Here is a 27,588-nt window from a genome sequence, read left to right on the forward strand (position 1 = left end):
TTAATCGACAGAATCCGTCGGTCTTTGTGCTCCGAGACACTATTTTTTGACATTATCAAGTCTGTAGGTTTTTCCTCAGTTTTTTCCTATAACCGACTAACGTCCGTCAGTTTGTCCCGAGTTATTTGACCGATCTAGAGTTCTCACTAATTTTCCCTTTTTTTCATAGTTCTCGTCAAATCTAACAAATAGAGTTCGATGAATATTTTGTCGAGACTAAAACTGTCAACTTATGGCAAACTTAAAGGACCAAAACCATTAAGTGCATAGTTAAGGGACTATTTTGAACCTACTCTCATAGTTAAGGGACCGTTTTTGTTAACTTGTAACAAACTTAAAGGACTAAAATCGTTAAGTGCATAGTTAAGGGACTATTTTAAACCTGGATATGTTTGTCCTTTTCTCGAATGAAAAACATAGGGTTCTGTCTCTCTCTTCAAGCCGCAGCCCTCAATCTCTTCTCCTCCCTCTCTCTTCTCTCCCCCCATTTCTAGCAAAAAACAGTCTCTTTAGCTGTTGAACAGCTTTGCCCACGCCATTTCCACGCAAAATTTGTCCCATATCTGCTTTACCTGCGTCTGTCCTGTCGTTGAAATGGCAGAGATTTCCCTTTCCTCGCTTCAACCACAACAGCTTCACAAAGAACAGAAATTCGGTCCATTTCGGGCAAACATCTGAAGCAAGTCACGTGAAGGGCTTTCAACGTTCGGATTAGCAGGTTTCTTTGACTCAATTTCGAATTTTAGATTTCAACAGCCCGCCCAAATGAAACCCTAAAATCACCCTATAAATACATCTCTAAATCTTCAGCTGAGGGGAGAGTTCTTTCAATTTACCTAACCCCTCTTGAAGTATTCATATTTCTATCACTATATCTGAAAACACTCATTTGGAGTGTTAAATTATTCATTTTTTTTTATAAATTCGGCTTTTACTTTGGAGTCGAGGATAAATCCGAGACCATCGACACTCAGTTCACTGCACGCACAAAAGGTCAGTGAATATTAGCTACAATCTTTTTTTTTTTTTTTGGTTAGTGTAATGAACCTGCCCGTTTGGGATAGAGTCATGAATCATAGTTCTCTCTTGTAAATTCATTCCCTTTTGGAATGTTAGTGTCGTGTATTTGATGCATGTATTGATATTTGGACACCTGTTTGCGAGAATAGACGTCGAACACCCCTCATGCTTGTCGTTATATGATCTAGGCCTGTTCATTACTGGATATAACAAGAACAAGGGGTGACCTTGAACTTGAGATTTGCTCTAGATTCTAGAGAAATTTAATATATGTTTTGAAGACAAGTTTGGATATTTTTTTTTGGGTGAACCTGTAATTGCTATTTTTCTTTCAGTTATAATTGTTGTGTGCCCTTTGAATAGTGTTCCTCAACATAGTTTCCGATTTAAGCTAAAATCCTAACCCAAGCCGAGTAAAGATAATAATACTAAGAAAGAAATTTTGTATGTCTATCTGCGATCAAATTCGGAATAGTGAAAATACTCTGCTTTTTGCTTCTGATTCCAGCTCTAAGATTTTGTCTAGTGAGGGAATTCTCATAAACATATGGGTTTTTGTTTGAAATATTTGGTTTGCGTGTGGAATTCTTCCTTCAATTCGTTGAGAAGTTTGGTAACACTAAATAGGGATCGGCCTTTGTAGCTGTCTTTTGTACTTGTCTAAAAGGGCTCTACGCTTTATGAAGCTACTGTTGTTAACTATCCTATTCGGTTTTGGTGTCTACTGTTCTGTTAAGTTTGTGGCTGTGGCATTTATATTGTCGGATTTGGTGACTGGTATTAATGTAATGCACAATCAATTAGGTGGGCTGTTGTAAAGATATGTGGTGTGTGTTAATACTATGTGATATACACTACTGAAGAATCATGTTAATTGTTAGCGGTGGAGTTTAATGGTTTGCCATCTCTATTTTCTTAAAGACGTGTAAAGTACATCATTTGGCATTTATATTTAATGAATCAAAGTTGCTCCCTGTTTTAGCTTAAGAAAATACCAGTTCACGAAATACCGAATCTCTTTCAGTTGGTTAATGATTAGCTAAGCATCTCCGTCGTTTGATTAGCGTGATTTGTAAAAGTACTGGTTCTTAGCATAAGTCCTTTAAATTTCTCCTTTATCCTCCATAATTGTTTTAATCGGGTTTCTTTCTAATTTTCATCATTTTCTTTCTTTGTTTGACATGTACACTTCGGGAGCAATTGGGGTCTTCGTCAAAGACTTTCGTTGCCACAAGAAGTCTCATTTTGAGACTTGATATTGCCGCTAGGTTCAGAACCCTCATTCATTCCGCATTGGATTCACTCCCCTCTCGAAAACATCCAGCAGAATTAAAAGAGGGGAGCATAAAGACGTCAATTGCATTAGGATTGATTAATTGCTTGTTTTCTCATATGTGTTTGGTTTAAGACTGTTGATTTTAAACCTGTTTTAGTAGTCTAATTAGGATGTTGCTTTGGTAATAGTGAAAATACTTTGGTCTCTTTCATGAGTCTAGGAGAACTTTCTTTTGATCAATTAGGCTAGTTGGACATTATTTCGGTATAATATAGAATTACTTTAGTTCATATTATGGCTCTAAGAAGGCTGTTAACTCCAAAGAAGGATTAACATCACACCTAGGCCTCCACTGATGACCTGTGCACGCTACATTATATATGTATATGTGCTGAGTGCATATGACTTAGGAATGTTGAAATATTGAAAAGAATGAATTAATAAACCTTTTAAAATGCTGCAAATTAACCATTAATAATATACCGAGATCAGATCGGAAGGGAAACATTGGGAATAGTTATAAAGTTACTTTCAAATTTACACTAGCCATTTATCTAGTCATTCACTATATTTTTGCTAAAATCAATTAATATCTAATCATTGAGTTGTTTCAAATATATTTCAAACATGGCTCAATCCCGTACTTTCTTTAGTCTACTTATAACTAAAGCTTTTATGCAAATTATTATTTTTCCTACAAGGTTTATTTTAATAGTATATATCTATTTCCATTTATAACTTTAATAATATTTGCAAGCTATTTTCTTAAATATTTAAAATGTAAAATTGGTATTTTTCTAGTCTAATTAATTAACATAAGTCCGGTCGGTTAACCATTGTTAATGGGTCTTAAAGGATGTTTAATACTTTCCCTTTAGACTAATTGAACCCTTACTTAGAATCTTTAGGTTTCGTAGACAGTAAAACGGAGTTAACTTTAGAAAATAATTTTAATGAACTTTAGGTGTCCTAATTCACCATAAAAAATTAGGTGGCGACTCCTAACTTTAAAAAATTTCGAAATTACCCGGATGTTATAAACTATTTTGACCCCGATTAAAATAGGGTATAATAGGGTAGACCTTGGATACATAGCATGAGGGTCGTGCCCTCAACATTGCATCAGTTACTGAAATTCCCAACCCCGGAGGGGATAAAAACCATCCGAGGTGAACAACCCGTTGCAAGGGAGATGTTCGCGGTCGAGGAGGCGATACCTCAGCCCAAAAAATCGGATCACAAGGAAGAAGATCCAACCGGAGGACCGAACGCCAAATAGCAATCAAAGCACACGGGGTTGGACCCAGGGCATGAAGAGGATGATTTCGATGTACCCAGGTCATTCGTCATGCGGGATGACTCGGATGCGACCAAGTCAACAGTAGAGGAGCTGGAGCAGATCATCTTGTTCGAATACCTACCGGACATAAAGGTATACCTGGGCACGGGGTTAACCTCGGAGCTCAGGAACAAGTTAATTGAATTTCTTCGAGCTAATGCAGATTGCTTCGCGTGGTCCCATATAGATATGACAGGTATACCACCGGAAGTAACAACTCACAAGCTCAGCTTAGACGAGAAGTTTCCCCCGGTGAAGCAGAAGAGAAGGCCCATGGCGGAAGCAAAACACACCTTCGTAAAAGACGAGATAACAAAGCTTTTGAAAATAAGCTCTATCCGGGAGGTAAAGTACCCGGACTGACTAGCTAACGTAGTAGTGGTGCCGAAGAAAGGTAATAAATTTCGAATGTGTGTTGATTACGAGGATTTAAACAAAGCATGCCCGAAGGATTCATTTCCGTTGTCTCACATCGATAGAATGATCGATGCAACGGCCGGGCATGAGATGTTAAGTTTTCTCGATGCCTACTCCGGGTATAACCAAATTCGGATGCACCCGGAGGATCAAGAGAAAATATCCTTCATTACCCGATATGGGACTTACTGTTATAATGTCATGCCTTTTGGATTAAAAAATGCCAGCGCAACTTACCAACGCCTAGTTAATGGGATGTTCGAAGAACAAATAGGGAAAACAATAGAAGTTTATATTGACGACATGGTGGTCAAGTCCCTGGAAACAAAGGACCATTTAAAACATTTGCAGGAAACCTTCGACGTGCTCCGCAAGTATAACATGAAGCTCAACCCGGAAAAATGTGCCTGCGGGGTCTGGTCCGGTAAATTTTTGGGTTTCATAGTGTCAAACCGGGGGATCGAAATCAACCCGGACAAGATCAAGGCCATCGAGGATATCGAGGTGGTGAATAACGTCAAAGGAGTACAGAGGCTCACCGGAAGGATAGCGGCGTTGAGTCGCTTCATATCGAGATCCTCGGACAAGAGTCATCGTTTCTTCTCTTTACTGAGGAAGAAGAACGACTTCGTTTGGACACCGGAGTGCCAAAGAGCTTTACAAGAATTAAAGAGATACTTGTCCAGCCCTCCGCTTTTTCTCTACCTTGCTGTCTCCGAGATAGCGGTAAGCGGCGTTTTGGTCCGAGAAGAATCAGGTACGCAATTCCCTATCTATTATGTAAGTAGAACTTTGGGGGATGCGTAGACTCGTTATCCCCACTTGGAAAAATTGGCATTGGCATTGGTAAGTGCTTCTAGAAAGCTCAAGCCTTACTTTCAATGCCATCCGATATGTGTAGTGACTACTTATCCCTTAAAAAACATCATGCATAAATCGGAATTATCGGGTAGACTAACTAAATGGGTCGTAGAAGTTAGCGGATATGATATCGAATACAAACCTCGAACGGCCATCAAGTCCCAGATCTTGGCCAATTTTGTGGCAGATTTCACCCCGGCTATGGTCCCCGAGGTCGAGAAATAACTTCTGCTAACCTCGGGGAAAGCCCCAGGTATTTGGTCGCTACATATGGACGGGGCCTCGAACCTTAAAGGTTCCGGGCTAGGAATTGTCCTTAGAACCCCGGTCGGGGATGCCGTTCGACAATCCATTAGAACTGTTAAATTGACTAACAATGAAGCCGAGTATGAGGCTATGATTGCAGGTTTGGAGTTAGCTCGGAGTATGGGTGCCGAAATAATCGAGGCAAAGTGCGATTCACTCTTGGTCGTAAACCAGGTGAACGGCGTCTTCGAGGTCAAGGACGAACGGATGCAGAGGTATCTGGAAAAAATCCAAGTGGTACTACACCGGTTTAAAGAATAGACCATACAACATATACCGAGGGAGCAGAACAGCAAAGCCGATGCATTGACGAATTTGGGATCTTCGGTCGAAGGGGAAGAAATCAACCCCGGGACTACGGTGCACTTGTTGAACACGGCGATAGAAAACGGACATGCCGAAATAAGCACAATGGGTTTAACTTGGGATTGGCGCAACAAGTACACCAACTACTTGCGTGATGGAAAGCTCCCGAATGACCCAAAAAAATCACGGTCATTAAGGACCAAAGTTGCGCGTTTTTGCTTGGTAGACGACTAATTGTATCGACGGTCTTTCTTCGGGCCCCTGGCCAAGTGTTTGGGTCCCGGAGAAACGGAGTATGTGATGAGGGAGGTGCACGAAGGAACATGCCGCAATCATTCCGGTGCTGATGCTCTGGTCCGAAAGATTATCAGGGCCGGTTATTATTGGAGCCGGATGGAGGAAGACTCAAAGAATTTTGTCCGAAAATGTGACGGGTGTCAGAGACATGCTCCGATGATTCATCAGCCCGGGGAGTTGCTGCATTCGGTGGTGTCACCCTGGCCTTTCATGAAGTGGGGAATGGACATTGTCGATCCATTACCATGGGCACCAGGTAAAGCCCGTTTTATTTTGTTTATGACTGATTATTTCTCCAAATGGGTTGAAGCGCAGGCCTTTGAAAAAATCAGAGAAAAGGAAGTCATTGACTTCATATGGGATCACATCATCTGTCGTTTCGGCATCCCTGCCGAGATAACTTGTGATAATGGTCCTCAGTTCGTGGGCGGCAAAGTTAACGATTTCCTCTAAGGGTTGAAGATCAAGAAAATTGTATCAACTCCATATCACCCGTGTGCGAACGGACAGGCGGAATCCACGAAGAAGACAATAATCCAAAATCTGAGGAAAAGACTTGAAGCATCAAAGCATCACTGGAGGGAAATATTACCGGAGGTGTTGTGGGCTTACAGAACCACATCGAAATCAAGCACGGGGGAAACTCCTTTCTCGTTGGTCTACGGGGATGAAGCCCTTATTCCCATGGAAGTTAGCGAACCGACCCTCCGGTTCAGATATACGACCGAGGAGTCAAACGAGGAGGCCATGGCCGTAAAACTCGACCTCACGGATGAACTTCGCGAAAACGCGTTGGTCCGTATTGCAGCCCAGAAACAGAGAGTGGAAAAGTACTACAATCGGAGAGCCAATTTTCGTCATTTCCAAGTTGGGGACTTGGTGCTTCGAAAAGTTACCTTGAACACCAAAAATCCCAACGAAGGAAAACTGGGTCCGAACTGGGAAGGACCGTACAAGATAATCGAGGTAACGGGTAAAGGATCGTACCAGTTGGAATCCATGGACGGGCAACGGTTGCGCAATAACTGGAATGTGGCTCATCTGAAGAGATACTACTGCTAAGGTATGGACTCCTCGTGTTTTTCTATTTGACCTCTCTTTTTTGCAGGAAGTCGAGTACCGGGTAAAGAAAATAATCTACATCTGAAAACACATGTTGCACTCTTTACCTTAGTACGGTTTTGAACCAAAATGGGTTTTCCGACAAGGTTTTTAATGAGGCAACGAGTACAACGTGTTACTCGACGAAGATAAAGGACAAATGTCCGGATACTCGGGGTCACACCCTACTAGTGGGGACTTAATAACACTCACCCGATCTTGCAGCTCGGATAAGCGCTAGGGGACTATAATACCCACTCCAGAGTTTGCCCCGGTTAGCGGAAATCGGAGGAGCTCAACAAAATAAAACCGGACCTAAAATATTAGGTTCCGATGTAAGGACCAAACGATCAAAATGAATCGTGTCCACGCAATATTTGCTACGGCAAAACCAAGAACGGGACCTTATGCATTAGGTTCCGATGTAAGGACCAAACGATCAGAATGAATCGTGTCCATTTAGTATTTGCTACGGCAAAGGCAGAAGGGAAAAGTTCATTCTCATGTATATAAATACTTGCAATGCAAAAATTATCAAAAGTTTGGATAACGATATCTCGGATGTACTTTACCCCGATGATTACCGCCGTATTTCGGCATTACTTCATTCATATACCCGATACCGGGCACTACGGTCGAAATTCGACAAAAACAGCAAGGTCATAGTGATCCGAGCCAAAATCATTAATCCCACGAACAGGGACTTTTTACATCAAAATTCAGCTAAGGCTGAGATTCAGGTAGCCGAAAAATACCGGCCCTAAAAATGTCCGTCGTGATTCAAAGACGTCTGAATTCACAAAGCATAAGATAAGTCCCACGGGCAAAAAATGCATAAAATTCCCGGACAAAATGTACCAGATGAAGAGAAAAGCCGATATTTAGGCACAGCCGATATTCGGTCGGAAGTCACAACAAACATTCAAACAAAGTAAAGAATCAAGGAAAATACATATTCTATTTATACGAAGGATTTTACATCGGAGACTCCTACAAAGGCAAAAAATAAAAAGGCTAAGTACAGGCCCTAATCTATCCGGCATGGCTGGATCCGGAGGGTTCGGACACTGTCCGCTCAGAGTCGTCGGAGTCAGACCCGAGGGCACCCTTAGCCTCTTCCTCGACTCTTTTAGCCTCGAGAATCAGGACCGGATGTGTGTTAAACCAGTATGACCAGAGATCGAAGGAAGAGAGGGAAGGACATTATTTGGTCCGGGTTTTCCCATAGCCGAGTTGATCATGGCCGTTCCTCCGTTTGATCAAGGCCGTTCCTCCGGGGTTGATCAAGGTCGTTCCTCCGTTTGATTGTGGCCGTTAGTCAGTTTGATCGTGGTCGTTGGTCCGGGAGATCCGTTGCGCGACTGCCACGCGTCGATAACGTTCTGCCATGTTCAACTGCCAATCGTACGGGTGTCAGACCGTACGGCCAACCTAACCCAACCTAATCTGTTTCAGAGTTTTTCTTTATTTTTTAGTTTCTCATATTGTATGAAGCCCATGAAGCCCATGAAGCAACACTATAAATAAGGGTCATTGCCCACTTTTGAGGGGTTGGCTTCCTCATGTCAAGAACTCTTGTAATAGCAAAAAATATATAAACTCTCTCTCTCTCTCCCAAATATCTGATTCCGGTCCAAATTTATTGTGTTCATCTCTTAAATTTATTCAATCAAGTGATACTCATAGTAGTAGACATATAACCTCTGATTATCAGGTGTTTCTCCATAGCATATTTATATATTTCTTTTTTCTATCAAATAGATTAAGGCACAACCACGTATCCATTTAAAATGTATGAGAAGAAAGGAAAATTAGATCATCCAAGGAACAGCGATCTCTGCTTACCGAGTATTAATAGTTTATCCTAACTTTTTAAGGTATACCAACTGCCCGAATGTGCTTGTGAGCAAAAGCCTTACCCTTCATTTACTTTGGAAGAGAGGGAATATTTGCTAATTTCCGAACCAGAGATAACATATTAAGTAATTCTTGAATTACATATAGTATTGAAGGTGAGAAGAACTTACATCAAAATATCAATCATTAGTTAGAGATAGAATTTTGTTGGAAATTTCGCAACGGCAAAGAAAAGTTAAATGAATCATGTGGGATGAACTTGACAAAAAACTGGAGACAAGGTTCACTGTTTCTAAACTAATCGTTTATCTAAAAAGGCAAAACATACTGAAAAAGAAAGAAACACGAGTTGGATACTGTCCTAACTAGCTCTTCCACTTGTATTCTCATTTTCTTGCAACCAGAGACAATATCAAAGTAGGAAAACATATGCATACAAGAGATAGAAAATCAGAAATGGGGCCAAGAGAGACATTATTCTCTTCCATTACCTAAAAATACTTGAAGGATTGATAGCGGTTAAAGGACCTGAGAAATCCCCTCACGTAGAGAGTCTGAGAGGGCGGAAACCACTACTTTGTTCAATTTCAACACTCTATACAAATGAAATCATAGTTTTAATAAATATCGTTTCTACACATAAATGTGTTGCTAAAGGTTATCTTTTGTGTCATTATCTAATATTTAGAGACGTGTTAATACTGTGTGTGCATATACTTTGACAGAGAGGGACTGCAAATCTTTTTAATCCTCTCAGTCTATTAAAAGAGAGAGAATCTTTGTTTAAAAGAGTTGGTACTAAAGAACATACTCTTATTTAAGTACAACATGGTAGAAGTTGGAGACATGGGCCACAAGATGCATTTTCTTGACTAAAACACTAAAAAGGCAAAACATGGGAAATAAAAAGAACCAGGAGCAGAGGAGGAGCTGTACTTTGGAAAATAAATAGAGTTGGATACTGTCCAGGCTGTTGCACTAGTATTCTCATGTTCTTGCTTACCCGTCATGCAAGCCAAGACAGTGTCAGGGTTGGCAAAGTAATCACTGATAATCAGAAAATGGTTTCAGCAAGTGGAAGCTTTGCATTAGGCTTCTTCACTCCAGGCAATTCTACTTTCGCCTATCTTGGCATATGGTACAACACGATCCCTGAACAAACCGTTGTTTGGGTTGCTAACGGAGAATCTCCAATCCCTCAGAATTGTACTGCAGTTTTCACTATTGGTGTTGGTGGAAATTTTGTGATTCTTGATGCAAAGGGTAAACTCATTTGGTCATCAAATGTTTCATCCACACCAGGATTAGCTTCAAATTCTACTGCAGGAGCACTGTTAGAAAATGAAAATCTTGTTCTCATGAGACATGGTGAGTCCAATACATTGTAGGAGACCTTTAAACATCCTACAGATATATTAATGCCTGAGATGAAACTTGGTTATAATAGAAGTTATAGAACTACTGGTCAAAGAACTCTGATCAATTCAGGGACAAGTAGTGAAGATCCTCAGCCGGGAAATTTCTCATTTGGAATAGAGCGTGAAGGGCATCCGCCCTTTTACATTTGGAAGCAGAACAGTATTTCTTATAGGTTTGAGTACAATAACGAATACTCTGGAGGGAATATGCTAGGAGTTGCATTGTATCCTTCTGTTGTTTCTGGAAATAGTGGAGTATTTCTTATTTATGGTTACACCAAAGGCTCAGTCACTTTAAGTATCATTTTGAGTCCGAGCAGGTACCTTCAGGTGCTGGCATGGATTCTGATTGCTAATACGTGGAAAGTTGTATTTCAGGCACCAGGAACTCTTTGTGATTTTTATGCACACTGTGGTCCATTTGACAGCTGTGAGATTAGATATAGTGGATTATGCAGATGTTTAACCGGATTTGAACCAAAATTTTCAAAAGATTGGGCAAATGGAAAATGGAATGGAGGTTGTGCCAGGAAAGTAGCATTGGGATGTGATAGTAGTGATGTGTTTTTGAAGCACGAGAGTATGAAGGTACCAGATCATACTATCTTCTTTGGAGAAATGAGCATTAAGGACTGTGAAACCGAGTGCATTAGGAACAGTTCATGCACAGCTAATGCATATTCAAATAGCACCTGTTTAATAAGGATTGGAGATTTACTGGACCTTGGCCACAACTCTTCCACCGCCAGACCTCTGCATGTTCGCGTTCGTGGCTGTGAGCCAAGTATTTTCACGTCTATCCTTATCAATTCTACTAACGAGTATTTACGTCTTTGGTCTAGTAAACCAATTTTATTCACCTTCCATCTTCTGGATGCAGTAACTGTTGGTAGATCTGGGGATTCAGCTCAAAGACACAAAATTTTCATTGCCACAATTGCTTCTGCAATATCTTCTATCTTGGTGCTTACTGGTATCTTTGCCTTTATCTTCAAAATAAAGCACTTGAGAAGACGAGGTGTGTCAAATACTTCTTAATTGTAAATGAACACTAGTAATGATTTTCAAATTTCGTATTGATTACACTGCTTTCTGTCTGAAACTAGGCTGGAAGGATGGAACTAAAGCTCTCATTAGTCCGTGTCTAGTTTATATCCAGTTGGGAAAAGCGATATTAAGTTGCTACAGTTCAGCCTGCAGAAAATAAGAGAGGCTACAAACAACTTCCCCGAAGAAAACAAACTTGGAAAAGGTGGTTTTGGCCCTGTGTTTAAGGTGTTAAATTCTGTGTTAATATTTTACTGATGCTATTTTGAGATATCTGTCTCATTTTCTTTCATGAGTATGGAAGATGTAGGTTTAAACATGCTTTTTAGGGTGTTTTGGCAGAGTTTGGAGATACAGCCATCAAAAGGCTAAGCAGGAGGTCATCACAAGGACTAGAGGAGTTCATGAATGAGTTGAAGCTAATTGCAAAATTGCAGCACAAAAATCTTGTCAGCCTCTTAGGTTGCTGTGTTGAAGGAGAGGAGAAGATACTGATCTATGAGTATATGCCAACTTGCAGCCTGGACAAATTTCTTTTCGGTTATACTCATTACTATTGTCTTTGTGAGAATCATAACTTTGTGTTTCTTATTTCCCTTGGCTAATTGGATATTCCTTTTTATTTTTATTTTAGACCCTTCTTTGAAGATTACACGCGATTAGATTACACGTTTGGGGATAATAGAAGGAATTTCTCAAGGAATGCTTTACCTACACAAATGCTCAAGATTAAAAGTCATACACAGGGACTTGAAGGTAAGCAACATTCTGCTAGACAAGAGATGATCCCTAAAATATCAGACTTTGGAATGGCAAGGATTTTTGGGACTGATCAAACACAGGCCAATACAAGCCGAGTGGTTGGTACATAGTAAGTTATAATCGCTTATGATTTGTGGTTTCTGAGTTTTTATGTCATTGTCTCGTGTGTTATACCCTATTTTAATCGGGGTCAAAATAGTTTACAACATTCCGGTGATTCCGGGGTTATTTAAAGTTAGGGAGTCGTCACCTAATTAATTATGGTGAATTAGGACACCTAAGGTTAATTAAAGTAATTATCTAAAGTTGATTTTATTTTTAAAGTCTACGAAACCAAATGATTCTAGGTACGGGTTCAACTAATCTAGAGAGAAGGAATTAGACATCCTCTAAATTCCATTAATAATGGTTAACCGACCGGACTTACAATTAATTAGGCTAAGTGTAAGTATAATTAATATTATAGAAAAGAAAATAGCTTTGTAAGTATTGCTAAAGTTATAGATAGATATATAAGAATGCTATTTGAAATAGGACTTGTAAGAAATAATAATATACATAAAAGAGTTTAGTTATAAACTGAAAGAGCGCGGGATATGTAACGTTTTAAACATCGTTGAAAATAACTCAAAAGGGGAGGCCTTGACTAATTTTGTTTTAAGAGTACGGACAAGATAGGATTTTTCTTTTTTCTTTTTATTATGTTTACTAACTACGCCTAGCTAAAAGATGTACGTGATTGATTCAAACTTGAAGAGTTGTTTATGAAATATATTTGAGTTCATGTTTATATATCAGTAATACCTTAAGATTTCCAATATAGTAAGAATGAAACATAATTCAAAATATGTGTTCATGGCTTCACGCCCTTGAAAATCAATTGCTTTAATATAGATAAATATTATAGGTGCTATAGATAATTTAAGGGATAAGGCATCATTACCCCCCTCACCTAGTAGCGTTTTTGCTACGACACACCTTACCTAATGTTTGGACCTATCACCCCCCTAAACTAATTAAAACCGTAATATTTTACCCCCTAAACGCTGATGCCCATTCTCATATGGGAGAGTGACATACACTCTCCTTGCCACATGTGCATTTATTTATTTTCTTTTTTTTAAAAAAAAATCAGCTTACGTGTCAATTTTTAACAATAAAAAACTGATTTTTCTTTTAAAAAAATTATTTTTAACACCCGTTTAAAAAAAAAAAAAGCTAAAAGCACGAATTAAAAAACTGATTTTTCTTTTAAAAATTTTATTTTTAAAACCCGTTTTAAAAAAAAAAAAAAAAAAACTGAAAACGCGAATTAAAAAACTGATTTTTTTTAAAAAATTTTTATTTTTAAAACCCGTTTTTTTAAATAATAAAAAAAAAAAACTGAAAACGCGAATTAAAAAACTGATTTTTCTTTTAAAAAATTTATTTTTAAAACCCGTTTTAAAAAAAAAAAAAAAAAAACTGAAAACGCGAATTAAAAAACTGATTTTTCTTTAAAATATGGAAAAATGGATTTGTTAAAAATATGGAAAGCTTTGATTATTTTTTTAAAACGTCTTAAAAGATCATGATTTCATTTTCTTATGACACTTTTATTTTTCAAATAAAATCCGGAAAAAGTGTTTTTCTTGTCAAAATTTGAAAAAAAAAAACTGATTTTTTTATAAAATTTTGAAAAAATTAATTATTTTTTTAAAATGTGGAAAACTAGATTTATATTCATATTTTAAGAAAATACAGATTTTTAAGAAAAACAATTAAGTTTTCCCCTTTTTTATGTTTCTCACTCTCTCAAAGAGAGTGAAACACACTCTCCTTGCCACGTCAGCGTTTAGGGGGTAAAATATTACGGTTTTAAATAGTTTAGGGGGGTGATAGGACCAAACATTAGATAAGGTGTGTCGTAGCAAAAACGCTACTAGGTGAGGGGGTAATGATGCCTTATCCCTATAATTTAATATAAAAGAAGAAAATGGAACTAAGGAATCAATTATTGGTTCTTCCTACCCATTTACTAAAACCAACCCCACTAATTCCGCTAAAGTTCACCTAATCTAAGAAAATAAAACAAGTAAAATATTAGTCATGTAATTACAAATTAAATGCATGAAATAAAGTAGATGGGCGAATATAATTGATGGGCTCAGCCCATTTTGAGGTTGTTGCTGTTCGCTGCTACTGTGATGGGCCTCGGCCCAGAATTCTTTTTATTTTTATTTTTTTGCGGGTGGGCTGACTTGAGAGGAGGTAATACAATTGTTTGATCTCGCGGCAAAGTCGAGTCTCATTCGAGACTCCTCTTGCGAGTGCAGTGAACTGGGGACGTCAAGGTCTCCGATCTACACTCGATTGAACTTCACACAAATGGATTCGAAGATTTCTGTCGTGGCCAAAGTCCACCAAGACAAAATGTTTTTGCAATCTTAAAGTTAGAATGGTAATCAAACAAATGAAAGTCGTGAAATGCTTGGATTTCTGGGTGGTTCTTGCTATCCAAAAAAAAACCCCTCTGGCCGAGGTATAAAGAGGTATTTATAGGTGTAAAATTAAAGTCTAGGGTTTTGATTTGGGCGGGATAACGATTCAAAGTTGAGTCAAAATGGACCGTTCAAATCTGAACGTTGAAAGTGTTTTTGAGCAGATGGTCACATGATTCGGCTCATATATGGCTGAAAAAGCAGAGATTTCTGCGGGTATCGTCATTCACATAAGAATACAAAAGGCTTGCACGAAAGTGGGCGAACAAGACCTGAATGGCGAAAGGTGATTAGGGTTTTACTGGAAATGGAGGAGAGAGGAAGAGGAAAGGGGAGAGAGAGAGAGAGAGAGAGAGAGAGAGAGAGAAAACGCTGTGGATGAAGGAGAGAGAAGAGGAAAGGGGTGCGGCTGCCATTAGGTTTTTGTTTAGTTTAGAAGATGAAAGTGTCGATTGGGCCGGGTCGGGTAAAATATGTGGGCTAGACGGGTGAAAGGGTAGTGGGCTGGTCGGGTAGAGGAGTAATGGGTGATGGGCTGGTTGAATTAATTAGAGTATGGGCTGACCCGGTAAGTGGAATAATGGGCTTGATGAGTTTTGGCCATTTATTTGGCTGAAATTCCTCTTCCATATTAATTATTTTTTGGGCTTCTAATTTAATAACTAGTACATACTATGATAATTAATGATTAATATGTAGAAAATAAAGGACTTGATAAAGTATAATTAATTTAACGAAAATAAAGTGATGACGAACCTTTTTGAAATTTGTGATAAAGTGATGCTAGTAATAGTAAAAAAAATGAAAATAACGATATTAATAGTGAAAAATGTTTAGCTCGCCAATAAATTTAGAAGCCCCCAGAAATAAAAAAAAAATATGAGTAAAGGAGGGACAAAATTGGATGTCAACAGATGCCCCTCTTCGACCGGAGACGATGTAAGAGTTTTCGGGCGAAGAAGTTGACGTAGTAGCCAATTTTGTTTCGACCAACGAATACGAACTCGAAAGAACTTGAGAAAATATGGTTTAGGAGAATTGGTGGAAAATATTATGGGGTGAAAGGAGTTATGGCCGAACCCGGTCTCGATTTGCCCACATATCTCGAGTTCTATGAGAATCAAGTTGTACGTGGTTTGAAAGAAACGGATCGATACCTACGCTACGCTTTTGCCCCAGCGTTGAATTATGGTGAGACCGGATATAGAAAGGGATACAAGATTGTGAAAAGAGTTGATTGAGTAGAGTTTTAGCGGTGGATATGAAAGAGAAATTAACCTACGTATCACGTGTTTATGGACGTAGGCGGAGTCGGGTTCGAGAGTAGATCTGTGACCTTTGCTTGTGAGTTTGATATTCCTCTTCAGCAAATTTTGCCCCAGTTCATTGCGTAAGATAAAGTTCCACGTTGTGTTGTGTCTCTGTATGTAGATTGTACTTTCTGTCAAAACCGAAATTCATGTCAAAATCAATAATAATGTCTGGGGTAAAGTTGAAAATGTAAAACTTATAAAGAGTGTAAAATGATAATAAATATGAATGTGGGAATGAAGGTGAAGCCGTGTGGCTTATAATGAGGCAGTGTGGCCAAATGTTGTCTCTGGTTGTCTTCAGGTACTTGAATGAATATATGATGTGTATGCCGAGGATGTAATAATATCTCCAATTGTATTTGGAGATTTTAATGATATTAATAAGGCCTCCGGCTGTCGCCCGGGACTCGATGATAAATGATGTCTGTGGAATTTAAGATAAAGTCATTAAAACAGGTAAAGTAGATGATAAAGTAAAGTGATAAAATAAAGAGTAAAGTAAGCGTATAGCCGTTTGGCTTATGTAGGTGAGGCTGTGTAGCCATGCGATGTCTCCGGTTGTTTCGGGGACTCGATGATATCTGTGAAATTAAGGTAAAGTTATTAAAGCGGATGATAAAGTAATTGATAAAGTCGAAAGTAAAATAAGAGTGCAACCGGCTGGCTTATGCAAATGAGGCTGTATAGCCATATGATATCTTCGATTGTCTTCAGAGACTTGATAAAGATTCTCGTAAAGTCCGGGGTAAAGTATGTAAAGTGAATGATGTCTCCGGTTGCCTTCAGAGATTTAATGAAGATTCCCGTAAAGTCCGGGGTAAAGTCGTTAAAGTAGGTAAAGTATATGATGTGAATGCAAATTCCCGTAAAGTTCGGGTAAAGTGGTTAAAGTAAGTAAAATGAATGATGTCTCCGGTTGTCTTCGGAGACTTGATGCAAATTCCCGTAGAGTCCGGGTTAAAGTTGTTAAAGTAGAGTGAATGGTGTCTCCGGTTGTCTTCAGAGACTTGATGAAAATTCCCGTAAAGTCCGGGTTAAAGTAGGTTAAAGTAAATGATGTCTCCGGTTATCTTCGGAGACTTGATGAAAAATTCTCGTAAAGTCCGGGGTAAAGTCGTTAAAGTAGGTAAAGTAAATGATGTCTCCGGTTGTCTTCGGAGACTTGATGTAAATTCCCGTAAAGTTCGGGGTAAAGTCATTAAAGTTGGTAAAGTGAATGATGTCTCCGGTTGTCTTCGGAGACTTGATAAAAATTCTCGTAAAGTCCGGGGTAAAATCGTTAAAGTTGGTAAAGTGAACGATAAAGTAGATTCCTGTAAAGTTCAGGGTAAAGTTGTTTAAAGTAGATAAAGTGGATGATGTCTCCGGTTGTCTTCGGAGACTTAATGATAATTCCTGTAAAGTTCAGGATAAGGTCGTTAAAGTTGGTAAAATAAATGATAATTGGTAAAGTAAAGTGATAGTGTAGCCGTTTGGCTAATGCGGAAGAGGCTGAATAACCGAATGATGCCTCCGATTGTCTTCGGAGACTTAATATTGATTCCTGTAAAGTTCAGGATAAAGTCGTTAAAGTTGGTAAAGTAAATGATAATTGGTAAAGTAAAGTGATAGTGTAGCCGTTTGGCTAATGCGGAAGAGGTTGAATAGCCGAATGATGTCTCCGGTTGTCTTCGGAGACTTAATGTTGATTCCTGTAAAGTTCAGGGTAAAGTGGTTAAAGTAGGCAAAGTGAATGATAAAATAATTGATGGAGTATGGAGTAAAGTGATAGAATAGTCATTTGGCTGATAATGTTGATGGTATCGTGATAGGCGAATTAATGACATGTGATCCTGATTTAATTCGCCTTCAATTTTGTCAACCTACAAAAACAGGTATATAAAGTCATAAAGTTATTGTGATAAAAATAAAATAAAACTAAAGATAAAGTTGGGAATAAAGCTGTTTGGCTTTTAAGGCGAGGCCACAATGAGCCAAATGATGTTTTCGGCCATGATTGATGGACTTGACTGTCGGTCTCGTGGTCTTTTAATTCCCGCGCTCAAAGAAAAAATTCTTAGTTTGGGGAGGGGGAAGTTAATTCGTGTTGACTCGAAGTTTGACGTTGTCGGTGCTCCATTTGTCTTGTTTATTTGGATCTCGTGATCTCCGTTCAAGTCTCGATAGATGAATAGTAGTGAAACAATTGAAAGAAAGTGTTTCATTTGAAAGGTATATATGTAAGTATATGTATAAGGAAAGATATATACGTAAATATACGTCTATAAGGAAAGACATATATGTAAATATATGTATGTAAGTTGTAAAATGTTTCTGCCGACTTCAGATTGTGACACTTCTGAAACAATTGGAAAGTCATTTGTCTATAACACTTCCTGTCTAATAGTCTTAATGTTATCGATGTCCAACCGTTCTTTTGTCTATATCTCTTCAAAATATTCCCCATTTTTGTCCTCGTGGGAGTATGTTAAACTATGTTGCGGTGTGACCGCACCTTGTATAGGTTGCCTACGTATCCCCAAGGGAATCAGGTCAGAACGTAGTTCGGAAGGTACATAGCAATGATTTGAAATTTTCTAATAAAGGGACCGAACCCGATGTGGATTGCCTACGTATCCGAATCAGGTCAGCGTAGTTCTGTTATGTAAATGGTAAAATGTTTGTTGGATTTGTACCTAAGTATTACTGACCCGTATGTTGATAGTCTATGAATCCCACCGAGGGAATCAGGCCATGTGTAGTTCTCCTTACATAAGGATTTTTGGATTTTCAGTTATAATGTAACCGAACCCTATATGGGCTGCCTACGTATCCCACCACGGGAATCAAGTCAGCGTAGTTCGTACAGTGTATTAAAGGAAAGGTTGCAAACTAGGCCGTCTAATCTAATGTCGTCTTTTAATGTCTTCGTTGTCTGTTGACTATTTCAATTTCTTCCAAGTGGAATCTTGTCTTGTCCTCTAGTTTTCTTGGTTACTCTCTCGAGACGTAAGTCATTCGTTCATTTTATGTCACAATCATAGAGTGGGCAGATTTGATAAATAAAGTAGAAAATAACAATAATAGATGATTAAGGAAAATCAGAAATGCATTCATAGTTTTTTGCAATTTAAGCTTCCAAAAGATGAGGCAAAGCAACAAAAGTTTGGGGCACGATTTAAGCCTCAATTTTAAAATCGTGCTATCACAAAAAACTCACTACATGTTCAAATCTACCAAGACTCCCGGCGAACCAGGGACGGAGCACAAGTCCAATTCTTCAGAGTTTCTCTTGGTTCGGCACCCTGGATGGTCGGTGTCTCGGTGTTGTGAGTAGTTGTAGCAGCAATCTTCATTGGTGCTTATTTTTGGATTGTTCCCACGGGAGCAACAAATGTTGATGACATGCCCTTTTCCATTTTTCCAATGGGCATAATGTTTCTTTTCAAATCCCCATCTTCCTCAACAGTTATCATGTTCACGTTAGCATTGTCGTGAGTAGGTAAAGGATTGTTGTCCACATTGGGCCGAGCTCCAGTGAGTTGGATCACTCCTTCCTTAATCAAGGCTTCAATTTTGTTTTTGAGACCATAGCAATCCTCAGTGTTGTGCCCAGCAACTCCAGAATGGTATGCACAACGTTTGGAACCATCAAACCATCCTGGAGTAGGATCGAGAATTTTCCCTTCAATCGGTTGTGTCACGCCTGTTGCTTTCAGTCTTTCAAACAATTGAGCCAAGGGTTCAGCGAACCGAGTGTAATTCGTATTCTACACTCTTGCTTCCCCTAGAAACTTGAAGGTTTCTCATTGCTTCTTTGAGACTGTGGATCTCTTTTAACAACATATCATCTGCCCTTGCTTTTGCCTCTTTTTCTATTTCCTCGCATTGATCTACCTTAGGCTGGAACCTGACCGTTACTGGGTTAGTAAAGGCTTGTGTTTCAGTTGCATATACCGGAGGAATATATTGCGCATTAGGAGTGACAAAATGTGCCCCTTGTATATGCTGGGTTGGATAAGTTTGGACAGTGGGAGTGTTGTGGACTGGAGATGGTGTGTTATAAGTGGTGTTTGTTGGTAGTTGGTTTGGTGGGTTTAGAGGAGTAGTTGCAGGTGGTGGATTAATGTTGGTGGATAAAGGAATATAAGGAGTGTGAGCTAGCGGTTGATTTGGTGGATTGGCGGGTGGGGGATTTGGAGTAGCATAGGTAGTGTAGGTGGGTGGTTGACTTTGTGGAGGAGTATAGACGAATGACAAATTTGGTGGATTTGCAAGGGTGCTTGGAGGGAAGTTGTTGTTGGTAGGTGCATTGTTTTGTGGAGGAAAATGTTCAGGAACTGGAGATTCGAGTGATGGAAAACGAGGTGGGTTTGGTGCGACAGTTCTGGGTTCAGGAGGTGGACTTTGAAGTGTAACAGATAGGTTGGTCAGGTCCCTACACGCAGATCCTCAATCTCTTGAGTCAGGCGGGCGATATGTTCATCATGTTGAATAGTAGTCCTATGTTCGGAAGTCTCGGGGGGATCACTAGAGATCATGGTGTTTTCCAAACCAGTTAAAATAGGTGCGGCTGGATCAGACATAATGATTTTCTTTCCTTGAACAGCCCAACTGCGTCGAGGTAATGATGACGTCTTTGACCTTGTGAGGTAAGGGTGATCGGCCAATTCGAATGTCAACACGAATCAACTCTTTTGGGAATAAAATAAAAGAAAAAGGAAACATAAAAAATGCAAATGATATTAGTTTCATTAGCACATCTAGGCAAAGTCATGATCACGTAAAGTTAAGTAAGTCATGTAGCAAATAAGTCATCAAGTAAAGTCAAACAAGTTGTCAACAAATGTAAATGAGTATATCAAACAATAACGAGTCCTAATATGCATGTCACCTCTTTGCGCCAGAGGTAGGCCTAACGTTTGTTTGAAGGGTAAAGTGTGTCATAATACGTCATCCCATTGCTTTTGGCTAATTAAACAAGTTCTAATTCCCGAAATAAAGTACAAAAGTAATGTAATTTTATTACATACCAAATGAATACAATGTAAAGCATTTCCTAATCTAAGTAAAGTAAATGCAATTTCCTATGTCTAACTTCTAGCTCCATTTGTGATGTCCTTGATCTTCGTCATTTGTTGTACGCAATGCAAACCGTACCTGTCAAGAAACGTTAGTCATTCCCTCCTTCCTAAAGTTTAATTAATTAGAGCAAATAGTCAATATTTAGGCACAGTTATCCCTCAAATATGCACATAAAATATGATTATTGTCACTTGGGGTCGTGGACCCACTTGGACGTTTTAGGTAAAGTCATCTAATGGGTTTAATACACCAAGGGTATTAAACCTCCTAGGTCATGAAATGTATGCTCCTAATACAGGGTGTTGGTTTAGCTCTATCTTAGGTTGACTAAGAGTTGGTTTCCTACGACACAAGGTTCTCCCAAGTGGACAACTTGGGAGTGGAAAGTCCGTGGCTGTCGACTGCACCGCCGATCGACTAAATCCACAAGATCGATCCAACTAAAGGGTGATTTTTGTAGTGTACGGCCGCGAACCGCGAAACCGCGTTAAGTGTGTGAATTTTTGTGAATTTTCCAGGAGTGGAGGAAAGTGATACGGAATGACAATTTATCAAAGCAGTGACACTTAAACAGCTTATATCAAACAAACAATTAATCACGCAAGCAATTTATAGCATGTAAAACAGTTTAAGCAAATAAAGTAACTAAGTTAGCACATAAAGCCTAATTAAGCTAAGTCTGTTATGGTTAGAACCTAAGTATCCCCAGCGGAGTCGCCAAGCTGTTATACCCTATTTTAACCGGGGTCAAAATAGTTTACAACATTCCGGTGATTCCGGGGTTATTTAAAGTTAGGGAGTCGCCACCTAATTAATTATGGTGAATTAGGACACCTAAGGTTAATTAAAGTAATTATCTAAAGTTGATTTTATTTTTAAAGTCTACGAAACCAAATGATTCTAGGTACAGGTTCAACTAATCTAGAGGGAAGGTATTAGGCATCCTCTAAATTCCATTAATAATGGTTAACCGACCAGACTTACAATTAATTAGGCTAAGTGTAAGTATAATTAATATTATAGAAAAGAAAATAGCTTTGTAAGTATTGCTAAAGTTATAGATAGATATATAAGAATGCTATTTAAAATAGGACTTGTAAGAAATAATAATATACATAAAAGAGTTTAGTTATAAACTGAAAGAGCGCGGGATATGTAACGTTTTAAACATAGTGGAAAATAACTCAAAAGGGGAGGCCTTGACTAATTTTGTTTTAAGAGTACGGACAAGATAGGATTTTTCTTTTTCCTTTTTATTATGTTTACTAACTACGCCTAGCTAAAAGATGTACGTGATTGATTCAAACTTGAAGAGTTGTTTATGAAATATATTTGAGTTCATGTTTATATATCAGTAATACCTTAAGATTTCCAATATAGTAAGAATGAAACATAATTCAAAATATGTGTTCATGGCTTCACGCTCTTGAAAATCAATTGCTTTAATATAGATAAATATTATAGGTGCTATAGATAATTTAATATAAAAGAAGAAAATGGAACTATGGAATCAATTATTGGTTCTTACCTACCCATTTACTAAAACCAACCCCACTAATTCCGCTAAAGTTCACCTAATCTAAGCAAATAAAACAAGTAAAATGTTAGTCATGTAATTACAAATTAAATGCATGAAATAAAGTAGATGGGCGAATATAATTGATGGGCTCAACCCATTTTGAGGCTGCTGCTGTTCGCTGCCACTGTGATGGGCCTCGACCCAGATTTTTTTTTTTTTTTTTTGCGGGTGGGCTGACTTGAGAGGAGGTAATACAATTGTTTGATCTAGCGGCAAAGTCGAGTCTCATTCGAGACTCCTCTTGCGAGTGCAGTGAACTGGGGACGTCAAGGTCTCCGATCTACACTCGATCGAACTTCACACAAATGGATTCGAATATTTTTGTCGTGGCCAAAGTCCACCAAGACAGAATGTTTTTGCAATCTGAAAGTTAGAATGGTAATCAAACAAATGAAAGTCGTGAAATGCTTGGATTTCTGGGTGGTTCTTGCTATCCAAAAAAAACCCGCTCTGGTCGAGGTATAAAGAGGTATTTATAGGTGCAAAATTAAAGTCTAGGGTTTTGATTTGGGCGGGATAATGAAATCGATTCAAAGTTGAGTCAAAATGGACCGTTCAAATCTGAACGTTGAAAGTGTTTTTGAGCAGATGGTCACGTGATTCGGCTCAGATATGGCTGAAAAAGCAGAGATTTCTACGGGTATCGTCATTCACATAAGAATACAAAAGGCTTGCACGAAAGTGGGCGAACAAGACCTGAATGGTGAAAGGTGATTAGGGTTTTACTGGAAATGGAGGAGAGAGGAAGAGGAAAGGGGAGAGAGAGAGAGAGAGAGAGAAAACGCTGTGGATGAAGGAGAGAGAAGAGGAAAGAGGTGCGGCTGCCATTAGGTTTTTGTTTAGTTTAGAAGATGAAAGTGACGATTGGGCCGGGTCGGGTAGAATATGTGGGCTGGACGGGTGAAAGGGTAGTGGGCTGGTCGGGTAGAGGAGTAATGAGTGATGGGCTGGTTGAATTAATTAAAGTATGGGCTGACCGGGTAAGTGGAATAATGGGCTTGATGAGTTTTGGCCATTTATTTGGCTGAAATTCCTCTTCCATATTAATTATTTTTTGGGCTTCTAATTTAATAACTAGTACAATATATACTATGATAATTAATGATTAATATGTAGAAAATAAAGGACTTGATAAAGTATAATTAATTTAACGAAAATAAAGTGATGACGAACCTTTTTGAAATTTGTGATAAAGTGATGCTAGTAATAGTAAAAAAAAAATGAAAATAACGATATTAATAGTGAAAAATGTTTAGCTCGCCAATAAATTAGAAGCCCACAGAAATAAAAAAAAAATAGGAATAAAGGAGGGACAAAATTGGGTGTCAACATCTGTATATCTAACGAAGATTGATTTATGAAAATGCTGGCACAGTGGCTATATGTGTTCAGAATATGTACTATATGGTCAATTTTCAGAGAAATCAGATGTGTTCAGCTGTGGAGTGCTGCTGTTACAAATTCTTAGTGGTGAACGAAACTCAAGACTTTTCTGTGACTGAAGTTTCCGTTTCCCTCTTAGGATGGGTAAGTATACTTATTCATTTGAAAACTTAGTCCAACTTAATTTTCTTTTTTTATCTTTTTTTCATCTATCATTCAAATCACGTGGCTTTTTAGGCATACAATAAGTGGAAAGAAGGAAGACTGTTGGAGTTGATTGATCGATAAATAAGGGAAACCTGCGACAGCAACAAAGCAACAAGGTCGATTCTGGTTGCCCTTCTTTGTGTTCAAGAAAATCCCAATTGATAGGCCAACAATGTCTGATATAGTTGTTATGTTAAGCAACGAAACGTTATCAATCTCTGAACCAAAAGAACCTGCTTTTTGCAGCAGCTGGCAATCTCAGCAGTTAGATTATTTATCCATAAATGAGATGACATTTACCTCGATGATACCTAGATAAGAGGAAGAAGAGAATGAACTTCTATGTTTAATTAATGTTTTCTCGTTTCCTTTCTGCTCACGAATAGCCTATGAACTGAATATTTGAAAATTGAAGAGTGAAGAGATTGACTTTCTGATGTGATGATCATGTTCCACAAACACCACCCATGTTGTAACGGTTTGAGCTCAACCACAAGATGTCAAGTTCTTGGCTATTGGCACAAAGAAGTTTTGAAAAGTTTAATGCAAATATATATTATTGATTGGATTAAACTGTTCATGTTTTTCTTCCACCTACAATGTCATTAGCGGACTAGGTGTTAGAACCCGCATTTTTGTACAGTGGAATAATCCGGATTTATTTATGATAAGCTAAGGACAAATTTTTTTTTTTCGGGATACAAAGTCGGGATTCTTAACCTTCGATTTTATTTTGAGATATAAGTTGTGCATGAATTTATTGGTATGGGACAATTAGGAAAAATTTGGGACCAAAAGGTGATAAATTGAAAGTGGAAAATCATCCACAAATTCCATGTGGGCCGAGCATAGTGGATTGTGGTGCCCACACAATTTGTGTCATCTTTTGAGTGGAACAACTCTTTAATGTGGGTCAAGGGACAATTGTGCAATTCATTAAGTGATAAAAAGATGACCACAATTCATTTACTTCATTCTCCACTTGAACAAAAAAAAAAAAAAAAAGAGAAAGAACCTCCCTCCGTTGAAGCTCACGGACAAGAAGGCCAAAAATCATCCCCTCTTTTTAGCTCCTCTAAAATTATTCCATTGATGTAAACCCACTATATTGAGGTCCCTAAGTAGCGTGGAAGCATCGTTGGAGCGATCAACCCATTATTTTCATCTTTTGGAAACCCTAGGCTATTGGAAAGTTGAAGAAGGAAGGTAAGCATTCATTATGTTTTTGTGTTATGAAGGTTATATTCATGTTGTAGTATCTTATAGTGGTTGGAAATCATGAAATATAGTATGATTGGAAGTGGGTTGTGTGATGGGTGTGCTAGCCGTGTAAATGGGTATTGTGATTGGGTTGTTGAATAAATTCCTTGTAGCATGTTAAATTGTTGTAGTGTGTAGGATGGCTAAGAATCATCAATATATGTATATGTGTAGTGATAGATGAATATGGGTCATGCTATATGCCAAAGAACACACTAATGTCACTTAGCGTTTTAATGATTGTTGTGATGACTTCTAGTTTAGAAATGAAAGTTTAATGTCCCAAAGTGATATGGTGAATTGTTGCGGGCTGTTTTGAGGTTGGTCGTGCATTTGACATGAATTGTACATTTTATGAAAATGACATCGTTATATTGTGGATTGTGACGCAAAAAAAAAAATGGAAAAAAATTGTGGGTTGTTGGAATTATTATGTGAATTGTTTAGAATGTTCTTGAATGTTATTAGTATGGGTTTGGGTTAATAATCAAATGTACGAACGATATTGTGGCTTTAAAGTAAGCCATGGAATTGAATAATTGGGAAGTTGTCGAATGGCGTAGAAGAGAGCTACCATTATTATTTTGCTTTTCGGATTGGTTGTCAATGTTACTAGGTTGGTTATTGTGGTTGTTGTTGTTGATTTTGAGTGAGTTAAATTCTCGGGGTAGCCTATTTACAGGGGAAATGCTGCCCGAATTTCTGTAGAATTAAGGGCGAAATTGGAATTTAATGCCCAAAAAGTCTTTAGCTAATGTTTGGCATTTTATGGCTTGTTTGTAGACCTTGGGCAGCCCGAATCATAGGTTGGATTTATCTTGAGTTGGATCATATTGGAGAGCGTTTGAGGTATGTAAAGCAACCTTCCTTCTTTTGGCATGCCTTAGTTTCACATAGGCTAGATTAGAGCTTTAAGGGAATTCCAAATTCGAGATCCGAGCATGTTATGATCCATATATATATTCTTTGGCACTCTTATGTATGTTTTTATGAAATATGAACCATGATGTATTTAAAGTAATCGCTTTCCGAAATTTGCATAGAAAATGTTCACTTTAAGGAATTTTGTAATCTCTGAATGCCATATTTTTTCGCATAGAGGTTCGGATCGCTCCAATAATTTTTATAGGAGTTTGCTTGATGTATAATGGGTATGTTTTTCATAGGCGGGCTCAGTTCGGGTCTATACTCGTCCGTGGGTCCCGCGACACCCTTTATGTAAATCCGACAACTTTGAATAAAAAAGTGATAATTATTATTCCGATTTCGAATATGACTATTTTACTTATCCTTCGGATTTATAATAATGATTTTATGCATATGATTCCTCACTACTCCGCTCGTGCCTACTATGATATCGTTCGCCGGTTCCCGGGCCGGTTCTGTTGTCGTGCGCTTTGTGATACATTCCGGTGTTATGCTGTGATTATGGTTCACCGTGCTCCTCGCTCGAGGGCCGGGTTCCACTTATGTTTGGCGTTATGCTCTGTTGTGATGTGTGACGGGGATTCGGAGATTTGAAACTTTCTGGTGTTATGCTGTGTTGTGGCGCCATCGACAGGCGGGCGACCACATTTTCCTGTGCCCTATGCATAATTTATACTTTGGAAATAAACATTTTGATATTTTCTTTTTGATATGTATTATTTTCTATATATCTGATTCGATTATTGTTCAGATTTATTTCTGTACCTTCTGCTTTGCATACTCAGTACATATTTCGTACTGACCCCCTTCTCCGGGGGCTGCGTTTCATGCCCGCAGGTACGGACGCACAGCCTGGTGATCCACCTGTTTAGGACACCCTTTCTGCTATTCGGAGTGCTCCTCTCTTTCCGGAGCTTATACTTTTGGTATATATATTTATTAGTGCATTTGTATATATTCGTTCATGGGTACGGCGGGGCCCTGTCCCGTCATATGATTCTGTCGGTCTGTTTAGAGGTCTGTGGACATGTTTGTGGGTTAGGGTCTTTCTGTATGGATGTATGTACATGTCGTTTGGGCGATCCCATACGCCGAGGCGGCCGGTCCGCATATGTTGTTTGGGCGATCCTATACGCCGAGGCGGCCGGTCCGCATATGTTTATATATTGCTTGGTTAGCCCTGTGTGGCTTTTGTTGGTATTTTCTGCGTGCAGGGTATATTGGATAGTCCGTAAAACAAAGGAAACTCTGCCGAAATTTTTCTGAAAATTACCTAAATCTGAAATAAAGCCTTGTCGGCTTCCGCCATATACTAGAATGAGTTGATAGAATTTGAGATAATATTTGATAGATGGGTTCGGGTGCCCA

General features: G+C 38.6%; 1 protein-coding gene across 6 annotated transcripts; it reads left to right on the plus strand.

Moving 5' to 3' along the window:
* The first annotated feature begins 411 nt into the window (after positions 1-411).
* Positions 412-27,588, plus strand: LOC132618222 (receptor-like serine/threonine-protein kinase SD1-8). 6 transcript variants are annotated; one of them, XM_060333284.1, is made up of 9 exons: positions 412-10,982; positions 11,079-11,216; positions 11,305-11,473; positions 11,575-11,785; positions 11,880-12,116; positions 23,863-23,970; positions 24,064-24,149; positions 26,077-26,142; positions 27,058-27,588. In XM_060333284.1, exons 1-3 carry the CDS (start codon positions 10,199-10,201, stop codon positions 11,403-11,405), a joined length of 1,023 nt encoding a protein of 340 aa, XP_060189267.1. In that variant the 5' UTR covers positions 412-10,198; the 3' UTR covers positions 11,406-11,473; positions 11,575-11,785; positions 11,880-12,116; positions 23,863-23,970; positions 24,064-24,149; positions 26,077-26,142; positions 27,058-27,588. The 6 variants fall into 6 exon arrangements, with proteins under 6 accessions (XP_060189267.1, XP_060189265.1, XP_060189264.1 ...); XM_060333282.1 differs by having other exon boundaries at positions 11,588-11,785; positions 23,819-23,970; XM_060333281.1 differs by having other exon boundaries at positions 11,588-11,785.

The sequence above is a fragment of the Lycium barbarum genome, chromosome 11, assembly GCF_019175385.1.
Source record: "Lycium barbarum isolate Lr01 chromosome 11, ASM1917538v2, whole genome shotgun sequence".
NCBI classification, from domain to species: domain Eukaryota; kingdom Viridiplantae; phylum Streptophyta; class Magnoliopsida; order Solanales; family Solanaceae; genus Lycium; species Lycium barbarum.